The sequence below is a fragment of the Apiospora kogelbergensis genome (genome assembly GCF_038363985.1).
Source record: "Apiospora kogelbergensis strain CBS 113332 chromosome Unknown utg000009l_segment0_segment0, whole genome shotgun sequence".
NCBI classification, from domain to species: Eukaryota; Fungi; Ascomycota; class Sordariomycetes; order Amphisphaeriales; family Apiosporaceae; genus Apiospora; species Apiospora kogelbergensis.
In genome coordinates this window covers 1,746,818-1,772,712 of record NW_027117426.1, presented here as the reverse complement: position 1 = coordinate 1,772,712, position 25,895 = coordinate 1,746,818, and the positions used below count along the sequence as shown (strand labels likewise).

Here is a 25,895-nt window from a genome sequence, read left to right as displayed (position 1 = left end):
ACCAAATTACTCAGGACCCGCCCCCACCATTGACCTAAAATCTGAAGAAGAATGTAGGGGATTGCGAAAACAATTGTTTATCAAATAGCTAACATTCATTAGATGGCATGCCATTATCAATTTAGTTAGTTATCTTTTATTTGCCCGAAATCATTTTGTTTATTCCTTTCTCATGTAGCTGGCTGTTTTCTATCCAGGTGTACCTATTGACCAAACGCCCATGATTCATTAAGTATTATATTATTCAGTGGAAGCATCCGCCAAAGCACTTCCCCGTAGCTGCCAGTCCGTACAGCATGATGGTGCCCACGCCCGTGAGCCAAGGCCCGACCCAGGCGGCCACCTTGCTGACGGTGCCGATTTCGCAAAGGCCGCAGCAGCCGGGCTGAGAGTCTGCCTCGTACCGCTCCTTCTCGCGTCGGCCCTCTGGAGACAGGGAGATGCGGTCTCTGTAGAAGGCCACCTTGCCCTGGTAGGGATCGGCTTCGTGTTGGCGGCAGGGCTTGGGGTGATGTTCGTACTCTGCAATTTGTAGTGTGTTAGCTAGTGCAAGCTCTAGCGACGGTTGCTGCTAACTGCTGCTGGCTTAGGTGGGGTAAGCCATTTACAGGGCTAGTTAACGTACCTGGCGGGGAGCGGATTGGGGTCTATGGTCTAACACGACGGAATCCAGGCTCCAGCACGGCGAGTTCTCGTACCCGGTCGAGTACCAACTGTTGCGTCCGTAAGGGTTCCTTGGGGGAAGCCGAGCCGAGGGCGGCTGCAATCTCGTCGGGTCGAGTTCTTGTTGTCTCTTCAGCTCCGATTTTCGGAGCAGGCTTAGACGGGGTTTCAGTCCAGACGGCAGTCGTGAAACGTTCCGCGGCGGATCTTCGTCGGACGAGGTGAAGGAGGTTGCCGAGGCATTCCTCATGTGCCTCATGTAAGACTCATTCTCGCGCCGGTCGGGGAGGCGTCCACGTCCGGGGAGGATGCGGGCCGTCCTTGTGCGTCGTGACGGCTAGAGTACAACTGGCGATCAATTGACATGTAAGTTGATGTTGGATGGGTGGGAGTGTGTGGGAGCTTGATGGTTTTGGCTGCTCAATAGATAGCAGATGCATACACATATACCGAGAAACATCTTCGTTAACGAGTCGTGGGGACGTCTGCTTTATATCAATCGTTCCCGATACGGGAATTCGGTCATGCTGCGATAGCATGTTGCATCGGATGCGGTTGGTGCAGGTGGTGCGCAGATAGCGAAGACCCACCGAAGACTCTGGCAGCCCCCATGACGATTGGCAGATTTTGTTTCTTGGTTTTCCCAATTCCGCGATGCTACGGCAAAAGACCCCGAATCAGGGCGAATCTCTGGCGAGCCAAGGCCGGGTTGGGTAACGGATCTGCCGGGATGGGGAATCAAACCACGCGTCACGGGACTCAGCCATTCAATTGATGCAATCGCTGACTATTTTGTTACCTAACAATATGACCCGAGCACCCGGACGCTGCGATGCGTGGAGCTGCTCTGTTCGTCTTTGCCCTGATGGTACGAGATGGTGTCCACCAAAAAAAGTCTAGACGCATTGGCGATGGGCTGGCCGCTGGGCCCTTAAGGGTATTTTTTGATTTTAGCGGTTCCCGGCAATGCCATTCCCTCTGTCAGCTTGTGTGTCCTGCGGCTATCTGTGGGGGATGAACCCAACTGCTGATCTGCTGGCGCGGCCAAGCCTACCAAGTGTCTTCGCTCACGCTTCAAACTGATGACCGAAATTGGGCATCATAACGATCTTCACTTTGGGATTCCGTAATTTGGTCTGCCATGTCAATCCCCCTGTCAATCCCTCTGCACCGGACTCTAAAATCGTCTCACGAATCTGCCAGAGCCCCTTGCATTCAGTCATGAGGCTCAAGCCTGTGTGAATACGATGACTGGGGAAGCGGAAACTCCCCACGCTAGGGTTGCTATTGGGCAGCTCACTTATCACGACTGCACCTTCACCGCACCCGATTTCAAATTGATGCCTTGATCAGTTGATCAAACAGTCGACTCAATTATGTCTACTGAAGGGTTGGCTGGCTGTTAGTAGCCACATCACGGCCGACACCCTCCGCTCTAGAAAATTGCTAATTCGACCAGTCGTCCCTGCTACGCCGCAGCATTCAGTGGTGACCAACTACTTACTTCATTAGGCATTGACTGCCTCAATCCCGTCCTCCATCTCCGGCGAGGATCTTTATGGGAAAGCCATGGAAGCCGAACACTTCAAAAGAAAACTTGAGGATATATTGAGTAGCAATAGTCCTAAAATTGATGAGTCTTACCAGTTTTGCTGCGCAGAGACATCTTACCAGTGCCTCTCGCAAGCTCTTGTCGCAACCTTAAAAATACACCTTCCTATTACTTCTACTGTACACCACCCATAGCCATGTGAATGGCTTCATCCAAACACCCTTTCACCATCCTCTACCCGCTTCCCACTCTGCCGAATTCCAATACATCTGGTTCAGATCGAGATCTACGGGGAGATTGGCAATCTGGCTATTAGGATCAGCACCCTCGAAACCACCGCTCCCGCTATTGGTAAACAGCAGCGAATCGGCACTTGTGTCGTCAAAGCGGGTGCTGTCCTGCATCACGCGGTCGAAGGAGTACGCCCAGTTCGGATTGGGCCCGAACCCGGTCATGGGCATCGACATGATGAACTCGTTTAAGTCCAGATCGGTGTCCATCAGCGCACTGGTGTTAATACTGCTGCCGACGCTGCCTGATGTCAAATCCGGCGTGCCCGCGGAGGCGGAGGCGCTGGCAGCGGAGGCCGCGGCGGCGCTGGTGGTGAAATCGGCCGTTTTCCTCTGTGATTCCTCTTCCAGCGCCAGCTCGGCGAGCTCGGCGAGCTGTTGCCGGATTCGGGGGACCATCGGCGGCGGCATCAACTCTCCTCCTTGTTCTTCCTTGACCTCGACCTCGCCCCCTGCTCCTCCCCTCATGATGGCGCGCCGCTGCGCCGCCTCGAATGCGTCCCAGGCCCGCAGGATGAAGTTGCCGAAGATATTGAACATGGGCTTGAAGCGCGTGCCGACGCTCTGGAAGCGCGCCATGAAGCTGTCGCTCATGATGCGCCAGGCCTGCGCCGCGTGGCGGGCCAGCGGCCGGCGACGCAGCTCCTGCACCACGTACACGTACGCGGGGAACGGGAACTGATCCGCGAGCAGCCAGTGGTAGCCCTTGCACAGGGTAGAGGCAATGACTTTCTCATCGCACTGCAGCATGGCGAGCGCGTACGATAATGCCGCCGCGCGCTGCGCCTCGGTCGGTGGCGGCGGCTGGGGTGTTGCCGTCTCCTTGCTCGCCCCCGCTGCCGGCAGGTTGTAGAACTGGGCATAGTGGGCCAGGAGCCGGTTCTTGGCGATGTAAGATCGGACAATCCATATGGTGATCAGCTGCAGTGGGTTGTTCTCGTCGCAGTGCTTTAGGTGTTTTTCCGCGATGATGCGGTGCAGGGCCGAGACGTCGCCGCCTTCGGGTAGGGATCGCGCAATGGGCTTGAGAATGGGCATGGTGAACTCGAGGTGCGAGGGGGTATTGCGGACGAAGTCGGCCATCTCGGCGCGGACGACGGCGAACAGCGCCTCGGTAGGCTTTCCCTGGCCCTCCTCTGCTGGCGGCTCTTTCATCTCGGCGCGCAGGTCGCAGTCGTTGACGTTGAGGGGCACCTTGCAGTCCCATGTGGGCACGAGCGACGACGAGTGCATGTGCGTCTTCTCACGCGTGCGGTGGTCGAAGATGACGAGGGACCACCAGAGCCGCCGGCGCATCTCGGCCTCGAGCACCGAGTGCGTGGACAGGTCGGCCTCACAGTCGAGGCCCATGCGCTCGGCGATGCGGATGGCGAGTCCCAGCAGGGAGGAGAGCGATGAAGGCATGGTCTCGTCCCGGACTGCGAGCTGTAAACGAGGTCAGACATGATTTTGTTCGGGTCTACTGGTTGACGTGACGAGAAAACGTTAAGACACAGTTCTGTCGTGGCGGGTGAACTTACAAGGTAGAGAAACAGCGCAGTCAAACAGTCCCGACTGTCGCACCGTAGAAAACTCGCATTCGACAAAGCCTGTTGGCAAGCAAACTGATATTTGGTTGTTAGATCCGACTTGTCCATGCCGAACATGGTTTGGCATTCGTCCTTGTCGAGACTGAGGATGGCCATGGAGTAGATGCTGAACATGAGGGCCTCCAGATCCGAGCCGATTCCCTTTAGTTTGCTCGCTGCCTCGACGATTCGGCCTTGCAGGGTGGGTGTGTGCGTGACTTTGAGCAGGGGGTCGACGTTGTCGAGGTAGATCTGCCAGAGCCGGAAGATCTGGATGGGCTCCGGGTGCAGCGTGGACAGGTCCACGGTGTTATGGCTGGACCGGGACCCGAAGAGGATGTGGTCGTCGTTATCGAACATCTGATCCATGGCGGTATTCACCATGAGCCGACTGATGCCAAGAGTCAGGGTGTCGATGTCATTAGTGAGACTGGGATCTCTGAACTATTGTTATCAAATGTGAGTGGTCAGTAAGATCATGGCGGAAATTCAAGCATCCGCATCATCACACAGCAGAGCCATACCGCTGAGCCCATGGCCTGCCAGAAATCCCTGCGTGGCATTAGTTATACGTCTTGTCTGTATGAGATGGGGACGAGGTGGGGATGCAGAGGAAGAAAGGGAGTGGGTGACGACATGCGAGGTTGAAGAGAAACGTACTTGGCTTGGTAAGCAGTTGCAGGAGGCGGCGGCGAGCCTACGGCGATGGCACCTTCGGACGGCTCTGTAGGCTCATCACCCGATTCATAATTGTCCTGGGGCGAGTCCTTGTCGTCCAAGTCGTTGGCGGGGGGACGGCGATGGCCCGTGGAGGGGATCGAACTTGATCTTGTGTTGGCGCAGCAGGTCCTCGTAGTACCGGAGACGGGCCAGCAAGTCCCGCTCCGGAAAGCGCCGTCTCCGCCTGCGGGTCTGTGTCGCGGGCACGCACTTGATGCCGTGCTTCGCGCATCCCGAGCACGGGAACTTGCGGTCGCACTTGACCTTGCGCTGCTGGCAGAGCACGCAGGCCAGGACCCGCTGCGACTTCACGCCGGCGGCGGCTGCTGCTGGTGCTGAGTCCGGGCCATGCGGCGAGGACATGGCGAATAAATGGAAAAAGTAAGGGGGCAAAATATGTGCGTATCACCAAACCCAATCCTGGGCATTCAATGGCAGCCAAAGACCATGGACTAAGCTGGTCCCGGATTGAATATCATCTCTGCATGAATTCAACGTCAGTTCTTCGTGGGTCAGCTTCTCTTTCAGCGCCGCTCGGACTTTGCATTGTCCGAGCTTACTCGCCCAGCTCTCTGCCTAGATCCGACCCAAGTGGGGTGGGGGTTTGGGGTTTGGCAATGACTACATGCGACTGCACGCATGCTCGCTTACAATCAGATTGCTGACAGACAAGGTTCAGTAGGTAGATAAGACTGGAAATGGACACGGTGGTGTGTAACTCTTTATCTTTCTGTCATTGGTGGTACGGGGATGGCGAGCTATGAAATGGTGATGGTCCTCTCGACAGCCTTTTGTAACCAGAGTGGCAGCGCATCATTATCATGCTCGAACTCCTCCAGGGGCGAACCATCGCCGTCCACATAGATAGACTGCGGATCCGAGTCCCCGACAGCAGCGGGCCGTGTCTTTGCCCAGCCGGAAACCCTCACGAGGCCGATGCGCCGGTAATGCTGCGGGTGTCCGTCGTCGCGTTTCAATAGGAGAATGGCGTTCTTGCGACTCCACGAACGGCGAAGAATAAGCCCCAAGATCGTATCGTCGAGCGGCACATCCTCGTCCATGTACGCGTAGGCCATTTGCGTAACGCCCTCGCGAATCGGCAGGACTGCGTGGACTCCATCCGTAAAGCGCATCCCGGCGAGGCGGCTCATTCCGCTGATTCCCTCATTGAGCTCGGCCCAGGCTCTTCTTCTGCATCGGACTCGTACTGTTAAAGAAGTGACGCAGAGTAGACGAGCATCATCCGCATTTGGTGGGTTCCGGTCTCGCACTTCCCGATCGAACCAATCCTCCAACGCCAGAACGCCGCGCCCGTCTCTCTCCGCCAGCCCAATTTCGCAGTCGCCGGGAATGCAGATGTCAGACTCATCCATGCGGATACCGCCTTCCCACCCACTCCAGCTCCAACTCGGAAACTGCTCCCGTCGCGTCGCGCCATCGGCTTCATGATGCCAAGCCAAAGGGAACTGAAGCCACGGGTAGTCGCCTTTCCGCGTTCGGCGGATGGGCACGCCGTGAAGGTGCTGGATACCGCTCGGCTGCAACGTGCGGAAGAGGCCTAGTATCGCATTGAGTGAGTCGGACTCGTGGGTCAGATCGCGCCGCGTGTAGTTAACCAACTGCTCCTGTTTAAGTTCGTTCCACTGCTTCGTAGCCACAGGATCCATGTGCATATTGGGGTTCAGACAGGGCATCATGTGCCGGAAGGCGTACGTGCTTTCGTTCATCTCCGCCACCGCCACGATCTTCGCTTTCTGTATAGTCTCGGCGTGGTGCGCAACATTGCAGAGGAATGAGACCTGCTGATCGGTGAAGATCAGCCGCCTATTGGACAAGTAGCCTTCTTGGTATGTCCAACCGCGCCGCGCCCAGGTTGCTTTATCGAGTTCCGCCGAGGTGTGTGGGAAGACCTGGATGATGTCTATGTTCCCAGCGACGGACGAGATATAGTTCTGGGAATTGCGCCGCCGGTCACTCACGCCTGGTAGCCCGTAAGAGGCGTCCTTGCCAGCGGCCGCCACTATTGTGAAGTACGCCCCGGAATAGATCTTGTCCATCTGAGCAACCTGGCTTGCTTTTATGATTTCGTCGTTTTGGTCAATGCACTGCTCACTCGCGGTGGTGAGAAGGGAAATTTGACTCTCGTTGCCATTGTAGCTACGGCGGGGGTTCTGCTGCTGCTTACCAACTTGTCCACCCAGAGATATCGCTCACCGAGCGTTTGTGTCACTTCCATAGCATCGATGACCACACGGGGCACGCCAGCATCCTTTTGGTATGTTCTCCATCCTTCTCTGGCGGCTCCGGGGACGGAGGCTTTCCCCAAACATACGATAGAGCAACATATCGACAACCTGCAGGCGCCTCAATCGTTTTACGAGAGTCGCAGTCTATGACGCGGAACCCTTGCAGGTCGTTGATGCCACCGACATTGGGCCTGCAAGTACGATGGCGTTTGACGCACTCCCTTACCCAACGCTTAATCATATCGGTGTCCAGCCTTGCCGATATCCTCCTGGGCCCCGTCTCAGGAAGAGCCTGACTATTGTGGCTGTTGTTCACCAGAGCTAGGCAGCCCCCCTTCGTACCAATCGCGTTGGATGCGCTGGCCGGCCGTTTTGTCCGCGGACTTCGCTTCGAGCACGGGGTATAGGACCGTGCAGTCTGAGCCGTCTACACGCTCAGTGGCCCGCACTTCCTGCCCCTGGAACGCAAGCGATGACGACAAGGCAACGAGCCGGCAATGTTGGCCATCCAGACTGGGAGGAATTATTTCAGCAAACAAGCGACAGGTAGGGCAGTTCGACTGCCTCAGAGCGTCGCTGTCTACCGGACGCAAGTCCGCCGCCTTCCTGCCTCTCCTACTCGCTGGTGGGATCGCAGCCAGATCCTCCCATTGGATATTGCGGCAACGATCGCACATGGAGGGGCGATCTATAGTGGAAGCGTCTAGCATCAGCCGTTTTCTTGAAGGAGACGCGCATTCTTCCTCAATTATCCCCCGTTTTTGAGCGGCGCCGGGAGGCAAGAAGGACTCCATCGTCGCAACAAACCATTAGATGACAAGTTGCTGGCTGATTCCGCCAGTCTGCTAGAAAATTCGGTGCATTTGAAGAGCCCTTGAATCGATGGTGGCGTTGGGACGGCTGAAGCTGAGGCCTGTCGGTGGATAGCACAGTGCAGATATGCGCTAACAAATCGCTATATTAGCAGAGTGGTAGTTCCTTCTTAGCATGCTACCGAAATATCCAGCCAGGGCTGCAGGGTTTACTACAAGCGGCGATGTGTCACTGATACTTCAATAACTACAAGAAAAAAAGGCCATCAAACACTCCTACTCGTGTCTATTATAGGTGTATTGGAACACAGGGGATCTACAAAGCCAAGTCCTCATAATAAATACAACTCCCAAATGACGCTGCACTTCCGAACCAGTACACGCCTGACATGCTAGTAACATAGAAAAATGCGGCTTCTATACAATCATCTTGCCTGCTGACGGCAGCTCAATACGCAAATGCACACTCAGTACTTGTCGAGAACACGGGCCCTCGACTTGGAAGGCTTGGACGGCAACGGTACAAACATGGACGGTCCTTCTTTATGGCCACCTCCCAGCAAACCAGCCTCCTCCTCTTCGTCCTGCACCGGGCCGCTGGGTCCCCAGACGCCACGGCGTCGCGCCCGCTTCGCTCTCCCACGGCAGCACACGCGCACCACGGGCAGGCCCGCGAGCCAGAGCCCGATCTCGGGCGTGCCGGCGCGGACCCAAAGGCCCAGAACGACGAGCGCGGCGACGACGCAGAGGATGAACAGGCTCGTCGGCTCCTGGGCGAGGTAGAAGACCGGCAGGGGCAGGTAGAAGGTGGGCACGAACAGGGGCCCGCAGATGATGTGGCGGATGGGCCACGTCGTCGAGGGGAGCTCGCCCTTGATGCCGCCGACGACGAGGTCAACCGTGCTGGACCGTTTCAGGTTCTGCAGCGAGACGTTGTCGAACGAGGCCAGCAGCCCCACCATGCGGTCGGCGTCGCGGATGGCGGCGGGGCCTTGGAAGCCCCTCCACAGGCTCACCTCCTTCCAGATCTCGACGGTACCGCTGGTGTGGCTGTACACGCGCACGTCGATCTCCTTATCCATTGTCCCGTGCAGCACGTCGCCCACGAGGACCTGGTCCGTCCACCGGAACCAGGGCATGTTGATGGCGTCGTCAGTCGTGCCGTGGCGCACGCGCGTGCGGATCCGGTCGCTCAGGTAGTAGGGTGTGTGGGGGTCGGCGCCGGCGCTGCGGAGGGCGGCGTCGGTGAGGTTGAGGCGCGCGTCGCCGAGGCGGAGGACGAGGGCGTCGGTCGTGGTGTCGGCGACGAGGTGCCAATCGAGGACCAGGCCGCCGCAGCCGTCCTCGCAGCTAGCCTCGTGGGCGCCGGTGACGGTGCCCTTGTAGAAGTCGCCGTAGGGGTGGATCGTGGTCAGGGCGCCGCCGCGGCGCAGGGTCTGCTCGATGTAGGCATCGCGGTGGACGGAGGGCACCTCGGGGAACGGGAGGAAGAGCCAGGTGCCGACGAGACAGAGCCAGGTCAAGGGCAGTAACCCTAGCACTCGCGTGATCGAACAGCGAGGCATGCAGCGGGATTTGAGCGAGTTGGTCGTTTTGGAACGAATGGACGCAACAGGACCCGTCGCTGGGAAGGTTGGCTAGTACGGTGGTGGTAGACGGTGAGACACAAAAGTGATTGCAACCATGATTTCGTCGAAGGCAAAGGTCTGTTCGAATTGAAATCTTAGGTCAGGGGGCTCATTTAGCGTCACCATGCACGTTCCAGTGGGGCATCCCTGACGAAACTGCCTGAACCGCTGATCTGTCAGGCCCATTCTCTTCGCTAGACGCTAAACATGAAATTCCATCATCATCCTACTTGGTCTGGGTACAATATCTTAGCCCCTCCATCCAGGCGCCTCTGCACTGCCTCTGGGTGGCCTTCCCGGCATGCAGCATGCAACGGCGTCCTCCAACTCTTGTCTCTCGCGTCATGATGGGCGCCATGTCTTAGAAGGATGTCGATGATCCCGGCCGATCCAGTAGCCGCCGCGTGCCAAAGCGGCGTTCGGTCTTCCACATCTAGTGCGTTGATATCAAGTTGGTGGTCAAGTTCCAGTATGGCTTCCACGGCTGCCAAGTTGCGCATAGCTGCAGCGCGATGCAGGGGAGTCTCATGCAGCCAATTGTACCTTGCCTTAGTCCAGGGCTGGGATTCGATGGTCATCTTTTTCGTTTCAGCGATATCAAACTGAGAAAGAGTTTCCAGTATACCCTTCACCTCGGGTGAAATCAAATAGGCTGCCGCCAGATGTGACACAGCATCTAAAGTCTGCCCAGTATAATCCGGGTATACGTTCCCCTGTTGGGTCCCAATTGAGAGGAGATATTCTATGATTTTCAAATTTCCAATCGCCAAGGCAACATGAAGCGGAGTTAGGTCGTACGTACTCCTACTCTCAATATCCGCCCCATATTCACCAAGCAGACGGACACCATCAATACTTCCATACGCAACGGCCCAATGCAGTGGCTTGAACCCATGCAAGATGGCAAGCCTTCTCAGGCTTTTGTTCGTGGAGTTCCAAGACGGGACGGAGGTGGACGCCTCGAGGAATGGAGTAATGGAATGGTTGCCAAGAGGTGCTGAGAGCGTAGAGCTGTCGTTATTGCCGCATGCTTGGATGAAACGTCGAGTCAAGTCCTGTTGGAAATTGTCATATTCCAGCGCGTCCTCATGGTGGTTAGCGGTAATAAATATATAGGCAATACTAGCGCATTTGATGATTCCAGCCAGATCCAAATTCTCTTCGTTGCTTGAGACGCGGATGGTCGCCGGAGGAGTATAATTTTGCGATTTGATTTCACGAAGTCGACCGAAAGCCCATTACCAGGTGCTTTCAACCACATATCTTCCATATATCTCCTTATACCATTGGTCAAGGTTGTCGCGTCCTGTTCGGAAGTTGACTGGTTGTAGGGTGGAGAGTTATGTATTCGATATGCTAGGCTCTGCCGTACATCCTAATTATTGTTGATATACGCGCCAGAAGGAATTTCCTCTTGTCAAATGAAGGATACGGGCCAGGTAAAAACCGACGACTTTCTTCAAGTTTGAACGAAGCCTATGTGCCCTTGTGTAAAGATCGATAGCTGAAGCGCCTGATATCCTGTGGTGATGTGGTTTCAAAGAAGAGCCTGGCAGCATCCTTCAGTGAGACTGTAATGTCGCTGTCCTTAAGCATGCATCAACAGGGCCACTCGGAATAGCTAAATTCCCTTTCTGGTGGAGATAACCCGAAGTATGCATCAATTGTAGCGCCTTGGAAGTTGGTGAAGCGTACAATTGCTAACGGGCCTCGCCTGGATGTGCCAAGATGCAATTGAGATCCCAATTTCGGGTGTGAATCTAAAAAATGTATTCCCGTCGTGGCGAAATGTTCTTTGGGGAACCCTTGTTTCGGTCGTTGTTTCACATAGATATACTCACTATGTGCGCCTCCGAGTACATCCATGGCATATATCTTGTAAGTAGTGTGAGGATTAACCCGAGCGTATTGGTCGTTACCTAGTGCGATGAGTAGAATAGCGAGTGCCATTTCCATCGGAGATTCTTCGTCCCCGGCCATCAAGATGGCAAAAAGCCGGTGACGTTGCACGGAACATTTGTTGAATGATATTCTAGTGGATGGGAACAATTGGAAGCGGATGTGCAATCCCATATTCGTCATCGAATACGGGGCACTAGTTTCATTGCAGCCGACATCAAAGCCTCGATGGCGAATTATCGTTTCCCCTGAATTTGCAAACATTGATGGATCGTGGGCAAGAAGCCCGCAGTGTTGATAGCGAAACATGTCCTCTTTGGTGCATTTCCAGGTAAAGATGGTGTGATCTGAGGATCCTGGAAACAAGTTTATTATTAGTCGAGTTAGAGTATTAACCTTCTCTGTTATAGCAGAATCACAATGAAGGAAAGACGCCTAGGCAAGAACCTCTACTTTTTAAGATCTCTTCTTGGAGCCGGATGAATGCTCCCTATCCTTCCCCATACAAGAGAGGCATGTTGACGTCAAAAATACCCATCAGGCAGTACGCAATGTCTTCGATCCGAGTTGTGTTTCGTGCTGAAGCCCACGACATTCGTTGGGCAATACTGAACGTGCTCGGAGTAAAAAGACCGTTTAAAGCATGTACAGGGATACCTGTGATTTCCGCAACGAAATCATTGATCTCGGGTGCCCTCAACAGAGGTAAAGGTGGAAGTTTTGCCTTAATCCCGACAAATGCCACTCCCTGTCATAAAACTCAACTTCAGCCAGCGGGCGCAACTAGCTCCTGTAATGTCCAGTCCCGAGTAAACCAGCGACTCCGTCTGAGCGCCTCCTGCAGTTCCTCAGTCGGGATGTTTGCTTCCACATCGATTAGATAAGCATAACACATTGCCAAATCTCGATAATATCGGTACATGGAGTTGATCGCCTCTGAAAGCTCTGCACTTGAGCTCTTGTCGATACAGCAGGTGTCGATCCACATGTAGTCATAACCATCAGCTTTGGTCAGGGCAGCGGAATCCCGGACTTTGGAAAACCCTGGCTTCTGGCGAATAGACCAATAGGACCAATTGAAGTGGACTGATTGATTAATCATCTGCCTAGTATCTTCGAAGGTCACTTCGTCTTCATCCTTTCCCCAGGTGTGGGATAAGATGGCATACGGCGGATGATCATTGTCATATTTAGTGACGAGGGTGACTGTTGCGGTATCGAGAAGTCTCAGTGTCCATGAATTACTGGCCACTACTTGTCGATATGCGTGATACGATTCAAATTGGGGAGATGTGTGATACAGACAGCAGTTGTCTTAGGACGGCAAACCAATGCTTAGGGGGAGGATCATGTTCTTTCTGAATGTCTTCGTTTGCGGTGGGTTTGAGGGGTTAGTCAAGCAACTTCACCTCCTATTGGCTTGGACCTGCATCGGAACGAGAACATCCGTGGCAGTTTTCATAATTCATGAATAAGGCGTCAGCCCAATGCCAAGATTACTACTCCTTTCTTCAGTATTCAACTTCCTGCTTGCAGACCTCAGATAGGAGAGCGCCTGCATTTTAATCAATTTACTAGAAGACACTTCAATATACCTGGCACTGCCAGATCTCATAACCAGCGGGAGGACAAATCGCATGATCAACCAGATCACATATTCGGCTTGACTGCTTTGTTTCCTGCAAGAGAATTCATGCAAACCAAGTCTATTTCCAGTCTCTAGCCCACCTTGATTTGTTCATCATAATTTTGAATGCTGGGAATAGATTTGGCGGTGGCGGCGTTGCAGATAACGATACGGACTGGTGGTCTCTGCCCCTGAGTCGGAGGGGAGCCCCCGCTGGCGATACTGGCACTTTAAACCTTCAGCTGATAAAAGCAGAAACAAGTATCTGGACGATCGGGGAGTCCAGCTGCCTACAAGAAACACAAATGTGGGTTGTGCAGGCTACGTAGGTATCGGATCTTCCGGGCTGGGGGGTTGAGGTTGCTTTTCATACGGGTACCCACACCACCAGGATCCGATGACCCAATACCCAATTCCCCAGAAGGATGGTGGATGGTTGGCATATGTGTGGTAAACTATATCTTGCCGAGCGGGTCTCACAGCCGTGCGCTTCATGAAGTGACCCCTATTTGAATTGAGTTTGGATACGTTATGCCATCATGACGGTGGTCTTCGGGGCACCCTTTCAGAACCGAAGCGAACCAGCCTTGCAGACGAGAGAAACACCGGAAATTAAATGGACACGGTCGAGGTTCTGTTTATTAATAGTAGAGCGGGCGACTAGGCTGGCATGTCTCACTAGGCTGCTTGCTTTGCCAAGAAAGATGATCAGTATAATCTCCGCGCGGCCCGTCCCAAACCTTAAGAATAAGTCTCCGCTATATATGCAACTATAGTATTACAGGCTCCTTATTGTCCCATGTACTCCGTTCCTGTCTACGGTTAAATCGAGCAACTCGACTCGTGTTGGCTTTCTTGACGCAAGCAATTGTTATACATGGCGATGAACTATACATGAACATTATAAGCAGCCGGAGCGATTATAGTCTGTGTGTCATTTCGGCGTCACCAAGAAACGAGAGTAGATGTCGTTGCATAAGCACCCGTATCTGAGACAAAAAAGGTCTCTACGGGACAAAGCAAAAGAAGATCCCCTCTGTATGGACACGTCGCGCCGAGTGACATTATTTATTGACAACGGAGAGCCGTCGTTCGTGACCGATCTGCAAAGATGTCTCACTCGGGGTTCCACACCCAACCCAGCCGAGGCAAACGGCCGATATAGAAATACGAACATATGCTCCTCCCAAGCCGCTGCCATTCCAAAAACCTGAGCTCGGAAACCTTCTCCCCAACACCTTGACTGCTTAGTATACAAGAAAAGCTGTGCAAGATTAGAATAATTCACTTGTGTTCTTTCGAGAACATGGTCTTCCAGGCTCTTCTTGCGGTGCCATTGGGGCTCGCTGCGGTATGCTTGTTTACTTTCCTGAAGACAAACCTGCTCTATCAGATCGCCATCCGGAACAAGACGCTCGAACGGGAACCCCCGACGATCCCGCACACGATCCCGTACCTGGGCCATGCAGTTGGCTTCCTGACCCCGGTGCCGGGGCAGTTCTTCTCCAGGCTCCTGGCGTGGTTTGCCAAGAGCCATGGCGGTGCGTCGATGAAACTCGCCGGCCGCAACGTACGACTCATTTTTTCCACCACCGCGGTCCAGGCCATGTTGAAGGTAAAGCCCACCGTCGCCAGCAGCGACACCATGATCAAGGACATGAGCTGCAAGGGGCTCAAAATGAGTGAGGAGGACTGGGCGAAGTACACGGGGCCTCCTATGTACGGTCGCAACATGGAGCATGAGGTGTCCAGCAAGTACCTGCTTCGCCCGGCCGGAGCTGACGTACTCCTCCGCCAATTTGTCAAGACCATGAAGAAGAGCGTCAAGGAAGAGGGCATGCGCCTCTCCATTCCAAGTGACAACAAAAAGGGGAGAAGTGGTCCATCTATACGCTTGGCTCCGCAGTTTTATGTTTCAGGCCTCAGCCACTTCGTTCTTTGGTGAGCGCCTCTTCATCGAGTACCCCGAAATTGTGAGGGATTTCTGGGAATTTGAGCCTTTATTCTTGGATCTCCTTTTTGGCGTCCCCAGATTCGTCAATTCTGAGCCCTACATCGCACAGCAGAAGGTGGTGGATGGTATCACCAAGTGGATCGAGGCCGTGGACCGAGATATGGGCGACAAGACACCGAACCCCGATCTCCCGGACCAAGACTGGGAGCCACTCTGGGGAAGCCGCTTCGTCCGCGCGCGGGAGGCTTTGTGGCAACGACTGGGCATGAGCGTAGGCGGACGCGCCAGCATGGAGCTGGGTCTACTTTTCGCACTGAACGCCAACGCTGTGCCCGCCACTGGCTGGATGCTGATGCACATCCTGGATCCTAGCAGGCCCGACATCCTCCCAAGGGTCATGGAGGAGATACAAGAGGCCGTCGACGTGGCCACCGCCAGCGGCAACGCCGAAATGGACTTTGACGTCGCCACCTTGCTCACCCAGCCCCTGCTCCAAAGCATGTTCCAGGAGGTCCTCCGCCTCTACGTCGACGTCTTGATCACCCGTGGCGTGCACCAGGACATGAGACTGCCCACTGAAGACAGTAACAACACATTGCTAGTCAAGAAAGGCACCATCGCTATCGCTCCCTCGTATATCAACCACCATGACCCGACGGCCTACGCCGGCGCGCCCGTCGGGGAGTACGACCCCGAGCGGTTCCTGGTCTCGGCGGGATCCGAGTCAGCCCACGACTCGGGCGAGGAGAACTTTTTCAAGGAGAAATCGAGCAGCAAGGCTCGCAGCAGCAAGCCATACGCGTTCAGCGCTGGCAGCGCCGGCGCAAAGATGATCCCCTTCGGTGGCGGACGGACCATGTGCCCTGGCCGCGTCTTCGCCAAGCGCGAGGTGTTTTGCTCGCTGGCGCTGGTGCTCCTCAATTTTGATATTTCGCCGCTCGCAGGACCGAAATCGTACAAGGTCCCTGGACACGTTGCCTCCTACAGCGGCTCCGGGATCATCGGACACGGAGGCGATGTCAAGGTTCACATCAAGAGCAGGACTGGCAATTAAGATATGTGTAAACGTACTAACAAGTACACGATTTGAATGACTTCTCTTAATACATTTATTTAACTCAAAGCTTGGCCACCCCGCCGCACATGGTCTGTCGCTTGACGCTGCAGAGCCAAAACATGAACATCATGAACAATACCGAGGAAGTCAAAGCGAAGATCAAAGCCCCATGTGAAAGTGCATGTTCGTAATACGAAGAGGTGCGTAAGGCTACTAGTAAGAATTCAGAAGATGACTCCAAGTGATATGGAGGCTGTGGGGACGATGCGTTTCTGACGAGAAGATGACCCGACTGGCCGGTAGGTAGTCCTAGTAGTGAGCCATGACGACTACTAATCCAGAAGGCAGGTTTTGATTGGTTCTGCTAATACTTCAATGGTATTGGCTGTTCCATTCATGTTGCTGATAACACACATACGGCGTATTGGTCTCACATGATTCAGTGACCAGGGTAGTTTCTCCGCGGAGTGATTATTACGGAATATCCCCGGTCCATTAGAGGTATTTCTGAATACTGGCATCTGAATAGGGGAATCTGAGCATTGGATAGATTTGGCGGCACTTCAGTAATGATTATACGAGTAACAGGGTTTCACCAAAAGGGAGCTCACCACACAGCATTCTTGCTGCTCGATTCGTATTCGCCACCATGATTGCTTGTTACCTGAGGCGGTGATAATCAGCTGGACCTGCGTACAGCCTTGTGGGGTAGCTCATGACCAAGGCAGGCAACCTTTCTCGCGACATAATCAGCTAATACGCTGACAACTTGGAAGCCTATCAGCATGAATAAGCCCCTTCGGTGTAGAACCAATGGACATCCCCGCCGAGCTGAGATCTTGGAAGCCACCAGGGCAGACTTCATGCTTAACGGGGCTGTGACGATACGACTTACAAGTTCGTGAGCGGCGTAAGAAGTCATAAGTTTCGAGCTGACCCAGTACTCTGACTGTATGATATTTACAGCTAAATTAAACAGCCTAGGCATCATAGATACACATTATTATGACTTTGATGGGTTCTCAAGATGTAGAGCTATGTCGAATAGACTCCCCTTCTCGATCCTCTATATATCGGCAGCATTTCCCTCTCACTTTAGATCACCCATAACCAACACGACCCGAACCAACACGACCAGAACCAACACGGCCCGAACCAACACTGTGAATATAAAATATTCGAATAAAATAACTTCGCTCTTATAGTATCAAATTACTCGTCAGCTTGTGTGTCGACTTCTAAACACCGCCCAAAATGCCATCCGCAGATCCTCGGATCAAGATCCCCGACTTCATGTCCCCCTGGCCATCCAAGCAACACGGATGGCCTTGGGAGGCGCGAATGCATATAGACTCGCAAAGCATTATAGCCGAGTCGGAGCAGTGGGTGCGTGCTTACGAAGGTGTCGATGGCACACTGGTCGACAAGATCATGAAAGGCCGCTTCCCTGAAATCGCCTGCCTCGCCTGGGGACACCAGACGCGTGAGCAATGCCTATTAGCGGCGCTCGTCATGTTTCACTTCTGGGTCGTCGAAGAGGTGACAGATCATGAGGACGAGGCTTCGGTACGCGAGAAAGCGGATGCCATGACTCAAGCGCTCCAACACCCAGGGTCGTCCCTTACAGCCCCTCTGCCCGTGACCGAGTGGGTCGGCGTGCGCATGGCTGCCGACATCACTACAAAGTACAAGGCCATCGGTACTTATGAGTCGTGGAAGTTTTATGTCGACACGTTTGTTGATTATCTCGACGCCGTCGTTGGCGAAGTTGCCGTCCGGAACAAGCCAATCTCCTCCCGTGCGGACTACCTGCGTCTGCGAGTGAATACCATCGGCATCCTCCCAGGTATAGCCTTAGCCCTCATCGACTGCGACCTACAACCCGACTTCTTGGAGCTGAACGTCGTGAAGTCGCTGATGAGCCTGACGGTTCTCATCATGATCCACCAGAATGACCTCTACAGCTTCGACAAGGAACAGGCCCAAGGCGATGACAGCCACAACGGCGTGCGGGTGCTTATGGAGGAGCGCAAGATCGGCGTACAGGAGGCCATGGACTACCTCGGCGGCGAGACCACCGACCTCATGCGCGAGTTCGTTTACTTGTGCGAGAACCTCCCGACGCTGAAGGATGAGAGGAACAACCAGCATCTCCGCGTCTTGCGGGATGGCTGCATATCATGGATCATAGGGATAGAGGTATGGTATACTCAGGTCACCATGCGTTACGGCATGCAACGCTTGGACAAGGACCGGACTTATATACCGACTAAGATTTGAGTATCAGATAGACTTGGGAAGGGCTGCTAACCCTCGAGCTCCTTGGGTAGTGTCGCATTGGGGGTGACAGGGGTAGATCCCTGTCACTAGTATAGAGCGTAGCACGCTCTCTTTCTTTTGTTGTTTGGCTAGGACAGCGCCTTATACTACTTCATTTGTTGATCTGCTTCTACTGCTACGCTGCGATGCCACAAATATTCATTGCATTTCACTTTGGTCCACCCACAACCTCTGATCATATTACAGTCTTGGCATCTGAGTGTACTGGGTTTCGATTCCATTCCAAACATCTCGCGAGAAATGCTTGTAGTCTAACAGATTCTATCACTCGCTGTAATTATTGCGACTTCACCTTTCAGGCATCGAGCCCATACTGTTTTGCCACCTTCTCGGCACAGGTTAAGCCCGTAGCATATGCCGCGGCTTGTATGTGGCCGCTGATTAGTACGGGTGCAACCGACATGTCAGCGACCCGAAGCCCCTCGATCCCGACCACTCGGAACTCCGGGTCGACCACAGTATCTGGAGTGCCGCCGCCGGGGCCCATCTTCAGAGTGCCCGTCATGTGCCACGAAGACGAGATAGTTTTTCTATTCCGTTATTGTTAGGTTAGCTTTCTGTTCGAAATCGGACTCTAGGAGGGCTGTGGCGGGATAATCATAATATAGATAGATACGCACTTCCAATAAGCCAGCAGGTCCTCGTCGCTGTCGCCCGCAGGCACCGCCAACGCGTCCACCGTGTCCTTCTGGTAGTCCTCACTCTTGACGATCTTGTCGAGCACGTCGCGGAGCGCCATGACGGCCGAAGTGCGGTCGAACTCCTCGCTCAGGACGCGGGGGTCGAACAGGAGCGGTACCTCGGGGTCGGCCGACTGTAGGGTGACCTCGCCGCGGGCCTGGGCGTTGTACAGGAACACCAGCAGACACGAGTAGCTGAGCTTCTCGGCGGGGAACCCGGGAAGGAACCAGTGCATGGGGAAGTGAGTAAAGACCTCGTAGTGAGGGATCGTGGGCTTCTGGAGAAGGGCCTGCTCCGTCACCGGCAGCGCCTGGAATGAGGGGTGGTCCGGTAGCGCGGGCAGCTTGAAGAACCCGATGCCCGCCTGGCACGCGAACTTGGACCACGGGCCCGTGCCGTCCTGCTTCCACTGCTCCAGCGCGGCGTCCATGCTCTTTTGGTCGCCGTAGAACGCCTTCCGCGCCGTGCTGCTCTCGCTTCGGGAGTACACAAGGGGGCAGAAGTTATGGTCGCGTAGCCCTTGGCCTACGGCGGGGACGTCGAGGACGACGGGGATCTGGTGCTGCTCCAATTGGCTCTTGGGCCCAATTCCGGAGTGCATGAGGATGGAGGGCGAATTGAGAGATCCCGCAGAGAGGATTACCTCCTTGCTGGCAAGATCTAAAGCCCAGTCAGTCAATAGCATAACAGACATGATATCAACACAACAGCGGCAGTGTTCTCACTCACATTTCGTATCCTTGGTTTCGACACCAACCACCTTGAGGCCCTCGAGAACTAGTTTCCGGACCTTCGCGCAGGTGATGATTGTCAAATTTTCGGGCTCGTCGGCGTAAAGGTCCTGGGCCGTGGACCGCTTTCCGTTTCTCGCCGAGCTGATCAGCGCCGACATGCCAATGGGGTTGCCGGAGTTGTGATCGGGGTTCAAGGGAAAACCTCCCTTCTCAAAGACCTCGAGCATCGGCACCACGTCGTCCTCCCACTCTGCCGCAAATCCGACCTTGAGCGAGCCGTCGGTACCATGGTTAGCCATGTCTGGCTTGGCGAACCGTTCCGCCACGTGCGCCGGCAGCTTCTGATTGAAGTTCTCGAGGCACTTGAAACGTTCTTGCACTGTCGGGGTTGGATCTCTGTCAGTCTATGTTGAACTTGGATCTTTCGAAGAATACATGGGTTATCACTTACTCGCCGTCCAGCCAAATGCCGTATCGTTTCCAGCTATGCGGGCCCATTCGTCGTAGTCGTCCCGCGCACCGATGGTGTAGACGCCGAAGTTGATGGCCGAGCTCCCGCCTAGCCCGCGCCCGCCCGAGTAGTCAATGGACCGACCGTCGCAGTGCTCTTGCGGCGCTGTCTTGAACCCCCAGTTCATCTCCTCGTTGGTGAAGGTCAGCCACCGCTTCCCGTCCACCCGCAGGTTGGGGTCCGAGTTCTTCCCGCCCGCCTCGAGGAGTAACACCGAGGGTTTAGCGCTGGTGCGAGACAGGGAAGAGGCCAGGGCACTGCCCGCAGGGCCACCTTTCACGCAACTATGTCAGTAAGGCGAGAGAGGGAAGGAAACGAAGCCTCAATAAGGAACAAAGAGAAGGGGACCTACTGCCAACAACGATGAAGTCGTAGGTAGCCATAATTAACTCTTGGTTTCAAGACTTGTTTTCAAATATACGCAAAACTGCCAGGGAAACGTGCAAAAAAGACTCGCTTAAAATGACGCCTAAAGGAAGAAAAGAGCGAAACACGCGGGAAGAACCTCGACTTCCCATGCTCCTCTTCATTGCGACACGGCTGAAATATAGGGTATATGCTTGTGGGGCCTGCCACTCACAGTCCTTCCCTATTTGCTGTTCACGTCTGTCTTAAGTGCGCATGCTCAGTAAGCCGGATGCATCAAGATTGGGGGGAAGTGAGGGGATTACACAATACTCCACCGTCCTCAGCTGTCGTTCTTTTCTCGGGCAAACGGCTACCCTAGAGGTATCCGGTACCGTATCGCCGTATTAGTAAAAGGGGTGAAAGTACCAATCCATTGCAACGTGGGACGATGGGTCAGAGGACTAGCGCCGAGCGGCAGATCAGAAGGACACATGGCTCTGCAGGGCTAATGATAGTGAAGTCGGTTTAGGTAGTGAGCAGCCTGCGACTAGACGGTGCCAGCCAGTCTGGGCTAGAACCCTTGGAAGCTATTTCGTTAATCTTGGGCCATGTTGCCAGGGTCACTTCCGTTGACTATATGTAGTCCAAGGAGTAAGGGCCCTTTCCGAGCGGCTACGACAAGACAAGTGTAGACTCGCAGGTCGCCGAGACATAGCATGCAACGTCGTGTCCAATCACCAGCAGCGCCCACAGTCTTGACCCGCTCTTTGGACGGGGCTGGCGTCATCGTGCTTACGGGGTGGCTGTACGGGCACGTAGCCGTGCGACGGGAAGGGGGATTCCTCGGCTGCCCGGCCGATTTCTTGGGGGCAGGGGGGGGCCCGGGCAAAAGCTACCGGAAACCCCTCGTGCAAAGATGCTCGATGTCCCCTGAATACTGCCTTTATTAATGAGGTTACGCACTCCACCGACCCACCGCCAACCCCGGCCAGGTCGCCGCCAATCAGAATGTCCTGATCGCCCGGGCTAGCAGCAGCGATAAGGCAGTTGCACACGCACGCCTGGCCGGGCTGAACACTTAGCATGTTTCTGGGGCGAGAGCCGACACGAAGACTGAATCAGTTTCCGTTAAAACCCTACTAGTCTGTTCACAACCCAACCCAGATAAGAACCCAATTGGGCTATCATGATGATCAACATACGCTATAGTCAATACCCAAAGCCTACTGTTTTGACTAGAGAACTTCTTGATCCTATACGTTCTAGGGCATCGGTAGGTATGGCGTCTCTCGACGTTAGCCCCCTGAAGGGTTTTTCCAACAGCCGAAGCTACTGTAGGAGGCAAAGACGACATCCGCATCAACCGTTTGTCAAAGATCCATGGCAGGTTATGGTTGGTGCTGTTTTGCTTTTAGCAGCCGGTGTCTTGAGTGGCCTAGGGGTATTAATGCGCTAGCCCTCCTTCCTTTGCTTTTCCTTATTTCGCCCAACTTCTCTCTACCACGTGTACGCCTATCCAACGCGCGTGTCTTGCATCGACACGGCTGATACGCCCGCAAGCCCTCGTCAGAAACGCCTCCTTTTGACCTCGAAAACAAGCCTATTCGAGGCGTTGAACTGGCATACTAGTGCCAGCGACACGAGCATGGGAACCCAGGAGAATGAGGCTTGGATTCTCCTGAGCCTAGGCATCTGGGTCATCGGCCTTCGGATATGGGTTCGCTGGGAGATGGTGGGAATCCGCAACTTTGCTTTTGATGACTATTTGGTTTGCATATCTGGGGTAGGTTTCTCTTGGCCGACAGTGTGGCATAAATTGTCCATTGAAACCGTCGGAGCATATTCTTGACGTCTCACTCTTCTTCGACTACTTTCTAATCATGCTTGGCTACAGCTTGTCTTCGCTGGCGAGACAGTAGCTGCGTACTTGGTCGGCGCCATGTTTGATGGCCTCACCAACAGCTATAGTAAGTAAGCTTGGGCCTGCTCCGACCCCGAATTATATACCGAGTCGTGATTATTAACATCAGACCTCCTTACGCAGTGACGGATGAGCAGCGTGCTCGCCTCGACCCCAACTCGAACGAATTCTACAAGCGTGTGTGGGGGTCCAAGATCCAAGTGTTGGGCTGGTCGTTATACGCCTTCATCCTTTGGTCTCTGAAGCTGTGCATTGCCTGTTCTTACAAACGATTGTTGCAAGTTATATGCGTGCTGCTTTCTGGTGCCTTTGCGCGGCAGTACTAACGTTTTTTGCTCGGGATTTAGTGAGCGAACAACCATTAAGCAGTCGAGGCTCTTCATCAACGTTGCTTACTACATGCTGGGAGGCACGTACCTGGTCGTGGCGTTGTCTCTTCTGTTGTCATGCCAGCCGTTTCACAAGTTCTGGCAGATATATCCAGACCCCGGAAGTGAGTCGCTATCATGAAAGCCCCTTGTATTTGAACGGAGACCTTGGTGAATTGCATTACTTACACCGTACCACTCGCAGATTTGTGTCAGGCCACCATATCAAGCGTTTATGTGCTAGTGGTAGTCATCCTGAACGTGTTGTCTGACGCGTACTTGATTTCTATCCCATTGCCAGTAGGAACAAACACTATACCCGCTCAAAAAGACCAGGTTTCTAATCACCACTGTGGCAGCTATTATGGCAAGTGAACATCGGACTCCGCAAGCGCCTTCCCCTGATGGCTCTCTTCAGCGGTGGCTTGTTCATCGCTATTGCCGGTACCATTCGTGCCCACGTCATCCTCAACGTGTGTACACCTCTTTGCTCAGACCCCACCCCTTAACATAAACTGACATACAGCTACTCTGTAGTCCGGCCCCGAAGGCGCCGCCGAGGGCTCCCGATGGGCCTGTCGCGAGACCTTCGTCGCCATTGTTGTGACCAACATGCCCTTCATCCACCCCAAGATCCGGGCCATCCTCCAGGCCTTCAAGTGGACCAAGGACTGGGTAACGAACTCGTCGCGGTCGCACACCGGCCCCAGCGCCGACAGGACGGGAACCGGGGGAGTGTCCGCATCGGGATCCAAATCGAGGACCCGACGGGGGTGTTCCAGTTGCCCGAACTCAAAACGTCCAAGACCAACAGCCACTTAAGAGCCTTCTCGAAGGCGAAAGGGTCGGAGAAGAGCATGACAACCACCAACTCAGCCGCTTGGGAAAGCGACGAGCAGATCTTGAGGCACGACGCGGCTTCCTTGTCGTCGTCGAGCATTCGACGCCCCGCTACCAAGGCCAAGGAGTTTTCTGCCAGTGGGAACGGTATCTCCGTGCTGAAAGAGATTTCGATTCAGGAGTCTTCTTCGGCGGGCGATCCGAGCATGTCGTCACCAGACTGGAGTTATAATGTGGCAGCGGGGAAAAGCAGGGGATTAGAAAGATAACCCCTAGGCCTGTGACACGCCCCGGAATCTGGAGAGGATGACTAGTTCTGTAAGATGATAAATGATACAAGAAGAATAGGCAACGACGCCGAAACACACGAGGGTAGAGAATTTACGAGGTTGCACTGCGTTTGTATGCATTAAGCAACCAATAGAATATTAAGAAATGATAATTAATACTAGAAGAACCAACCCTATATCGGACGAGGCTCTGATAAAATACACTAACCCGCTTGTTCGTACTGAATTCTTATTTAAAATATGCTGTTTAGAATTGATTCAACTACGACTCGTTGGGATAATTACTTAACGTAGACTCCTTCTCAACCTCGTTGTTTAGTGATGGGTTGAAATACTACTCAAATTGATATGGGAGGGGAAATAGGGGTTAGGGGCACTAGATGAGGATGGGGAGTGGAAATAATAGGCGCCGGGGTACTGTCATCGAAATGGCGAAATAACATGAACCTTCAACCCCTGTCTCCGATAAGTGGTCGTATCAAACCACCGGTAGCGAAAGTCCTTTAAGAAAAATACACCGGCAACTCCTCGACCCCAATATTCATCTTAGGATCCGAGTACACCAACTCCGTCTCCGCCCTAGCAAGGCGCAGGCCCGGCAGGCGCTTGAATAGCTTGACGAAGATAATCTCGAGCTGCGTCCGCGAGAAGGCCTCGGCCTGGCATCGGTGCGGGCCGAATCCGAACCCTAGGCAGTCCACGGGCCGCAGACCGGCAGGTCGGTGGATGTCGAAAACGTCCGGGTCCGGGAATATTTCTGCGTCGCGGTTGGCGGCCTGCACCGCGCAGATGACGCCCTCGCCCCTCTTCAGGACCTGCCCGCCAATCTCGATGTCCTCCTTGACGGCCCGCCGGCTGTTCAGGCCGGACGCCGTGTGGTACCGCGTGATCTCGTTGACGAGCTGACCTGCTAGCGCCTCGGGCCGCTTCTGGAAGTCGGCTAGCTGAGTCTGGTGCTGCAGCAGCGTCAGGACACCAAGGGCGATGCTGTTGATGAGCGCGGCGTTTCCGGCGGTCAGAACGAGGAACGCCAGGGTCGTGACTTGGTCTTCGGTGAGATGGCCAGGCTTCAGCTGCTCGACCACTAGCTTGCTGATGATATCGCTATTCGCATCCAGTTCTTGCGAGTGCTGCATCTTTTGCTTTACGAGGCCCCCTACGTACTTTTGGAGCTCCAGGTTAGCTGTCTCGGCCGCATTCCGACTGGTGCTGTTGCGGATCTCGCTATCTCGCGACAGACGCGCCACGTCCGCATCGGGCACGCCAAGGACCCTGTAGATGATCAGCGTCGGAGCATGGACGGCGAAGTCCTTGACGAGGTCGACGGGCCGCTGTTCTCTGGCCGCCGCCTCGCCCTTGGCGACGAAGTCGTCCAGCACCGCATCCACGACCTGCTCCATGACAGGGCGCCATTTGCGGGCGACCATCTCGGGCGTGAACTCGCCCTCGAGCATCGCCCGCTGCGCCGCGTGGCCCGGGTCGTCCATGTTGACGAAGGTCGGGATCGCCTCGCGGGCCTTGAGGCCGCCCGGATGGATCTCGGGGTACCCGGGGGCTCGGCGGTCGGCGCTGAGTCTGTCGCTCGACAGAGCCTCGCAGCAGTCCTTGTGTCGTGTGAGGAGCCAGGCGAGTTTTCCGTCGTAGAGCTTCACCCGCGAGATGGGGCCTTCTTTGCGCAATCTGGCGTAGAGTGGCGAGGGATGATACGTCTCCTCCCGGGCGAATGGAAAGCTTGGGGTGTCTAGGTTTAGGTTTGAGGTCAGTTGTCATTGCGAACCATCTCAGACCGACTTCATACCTTGAATGGCAGTCATCTTCGTAGTTTCAAGGCTGCAATTGTCAAATC

At 54.5% G+C, this 25,895-nt stretch overlaps 9 protein-coding genes across 9 annotated transcripts; 3 read left to right on the top strand and 6 right to left on the bottom strand.

Annotated features, from left to right (window-relative positions):
- Nucleotides 1-244: 244 nt before the first annotated feature.
- PG998_013618 (uncharacterized protein) lies at nt 245-913 on the bottom strand (the record flags this gene model as incomplete). The annotated part of the gene is made up of 2 exons (XM_066880434.1): nt 245-522; nt 715-913. The coding sequence occupies 2 exons, from the start codon at nt 911-913 to the stop codon at nt 245-247; spliced, it is 477 nt and encodes a 158-aa protein (XP_066724573.1).
- A 1,526-nt stretch (nt 914-2,439) lies between these two features.
- PG998_013617 (uncharacterized protein) lies at nt 2,440-5,156 on the bottom strand (the record flags this gene model as incomplete). Its single annotated transcript, XM_066880433.1, has 4 exons — nt 2,440-3,930; nt 4,026-4,512; nt 4,734-4,895; nt 4,933-5,156. 4 exons carry the CDS (start codon nt 5,154-5,156, stop codon nt 2,440-2,442), a joined length of 2,364 nt encoding a protein of 787 aa, XP_066724572.1.
- Nucleotides 5,157-5,551: 395 nt separating this feature from the next.
- Nucleotides 5,552-7,833, bottom strand: PG998_013616 (uncharacterized protein; the record flags this gene model as incomplete). The annotated part of the gene is made up of 3 exons (XM_066880432.1): nt 5,552-6,950; nt 7,126-7,335; nt 7,382-7,833. The coding sequence occupies 3 exons, from the start codon at nt 7,831-7,833 to the stop codon at nt 5,552-5,554; spliced, it is 2,061 nt and encodes a 686-aa protein (XP_066724571.1).
- A 485-nt stretch (nt 7,834-8,318) lies between these two features.
- PG998_013615 (uncharacterized protein) lies at nt 8,319-9,416 on the bottom strand (the record flags this gene model as incomplete). The annotated part of the gene is made up of 1 exon (XM_066880431.1): nt 8,319-9,416. The coding sequence occupies one exon, from the start codon at nt 9,414-9,416 to the stop codon at nt 8,319-8,321; it is 1,098 nt and encodes a 365-aa protein (XP_066724570.1).
- Nucleotides 9,417-14,311: 4,895 nt separating this feature from the next.
- On the top strand, nt 14,312-16,013 carry PG998_013614 (uncharacterized protein; the record flags this gene model as incomplete). The annotated part of the gene is made up of 2 exons (XM_066880430.1): nt 14,312-14,861; nt 14,932-16,013. The coding sequence occupies 2 exons, from the start codon at nt 14,312-14,314 to the stop codon at nt 16,011-16,013; spliced, it is 1,632 nt and encodes a 543-aa protein (XP_066724569.1).
- Nucleotides 16,014-17,270: 1,257 nt separating this feature from the next.
- PG998_013613 (terpenoid synthase) lies at nt 17,271-18,296 on the top strand (the record flags this gene model as incomplete). The annotated part of the gene is made up of 1 exon (XM_066880429.1): nt 17,271-18,296. The coding sequence occupies one exon, from the start codon at nt 17,271-17,273 to the stop codon at nt 18,294-18,296; it is 1,026 nt and encodes a 341-aa protein (XP_066724568.1).
- Nucleotides 18,297-18,651: 355 nt separating this feature from the next.
- On the bottom strand, nt 18,652-20,665 carry PG998_013612 (uncharacterized protein; the record flags this gene model as incomplete). Its single annotated transcript, XM_066880428.1, has 5 exons — nt 18,652-18,886; nt 18,977-19,697; nt 19,767-20,150; nt 20,223-20,555; nt 20,635-20,665. The coding sequence occupies 5 exons, from the start codon at nt 20,663-20,665 to the stop codon at nt 18,652-18,654; spliced, it is 1,704 nt and encodes a 567-aa protein (XP_066724567.1).
- A 1,610-nt stretch (nt 20,666-22,275) lies between these two features.
- On the top strand, nt 22,276-23,741 carry PG998_013611 (integral membrane protein PTH11; the record flags this gene model as incomplete). Its single annotated transcript, XM_066880427.1, has 7 exons — nt 22,276-22,413; nt 22,525-22,597; nt 22,675-22,870; nt 22,921-23,048; nt 23,125-23,219; nt 23,279-23,392; nt 23,457-23,741. 7 exons carry the CDS (start codon nt 22,276-22,278, stop codon nt 23,739-23,741), a joined length of 1,029 nt encoding a protein of 342 aa, XP_066724566.1.
- An 811-nt stretch (nt 23,742-24,552) lies between these two features.
- Nucleotides 24,553-25,863, bottom strand: PG998_013610 (cytochrome P450 55A2; the record flags this gene model as incomplete). The annotated part of the gene is made up of 2 exons (XM_066880426.1): nt 24,553-25,790; nt 25,848-25,863. The coding sequence occupies 2 exons, from the start codon at nt 25,861-25,863 to the stop codon at nt 24,553-24,555; spliced, it is 1,254 nt and encodes a 417-aa protein (XP_066724565.1).
- Between the last annotated feature and the right edge of the window lie 32 nt (nt 25,864-25,895).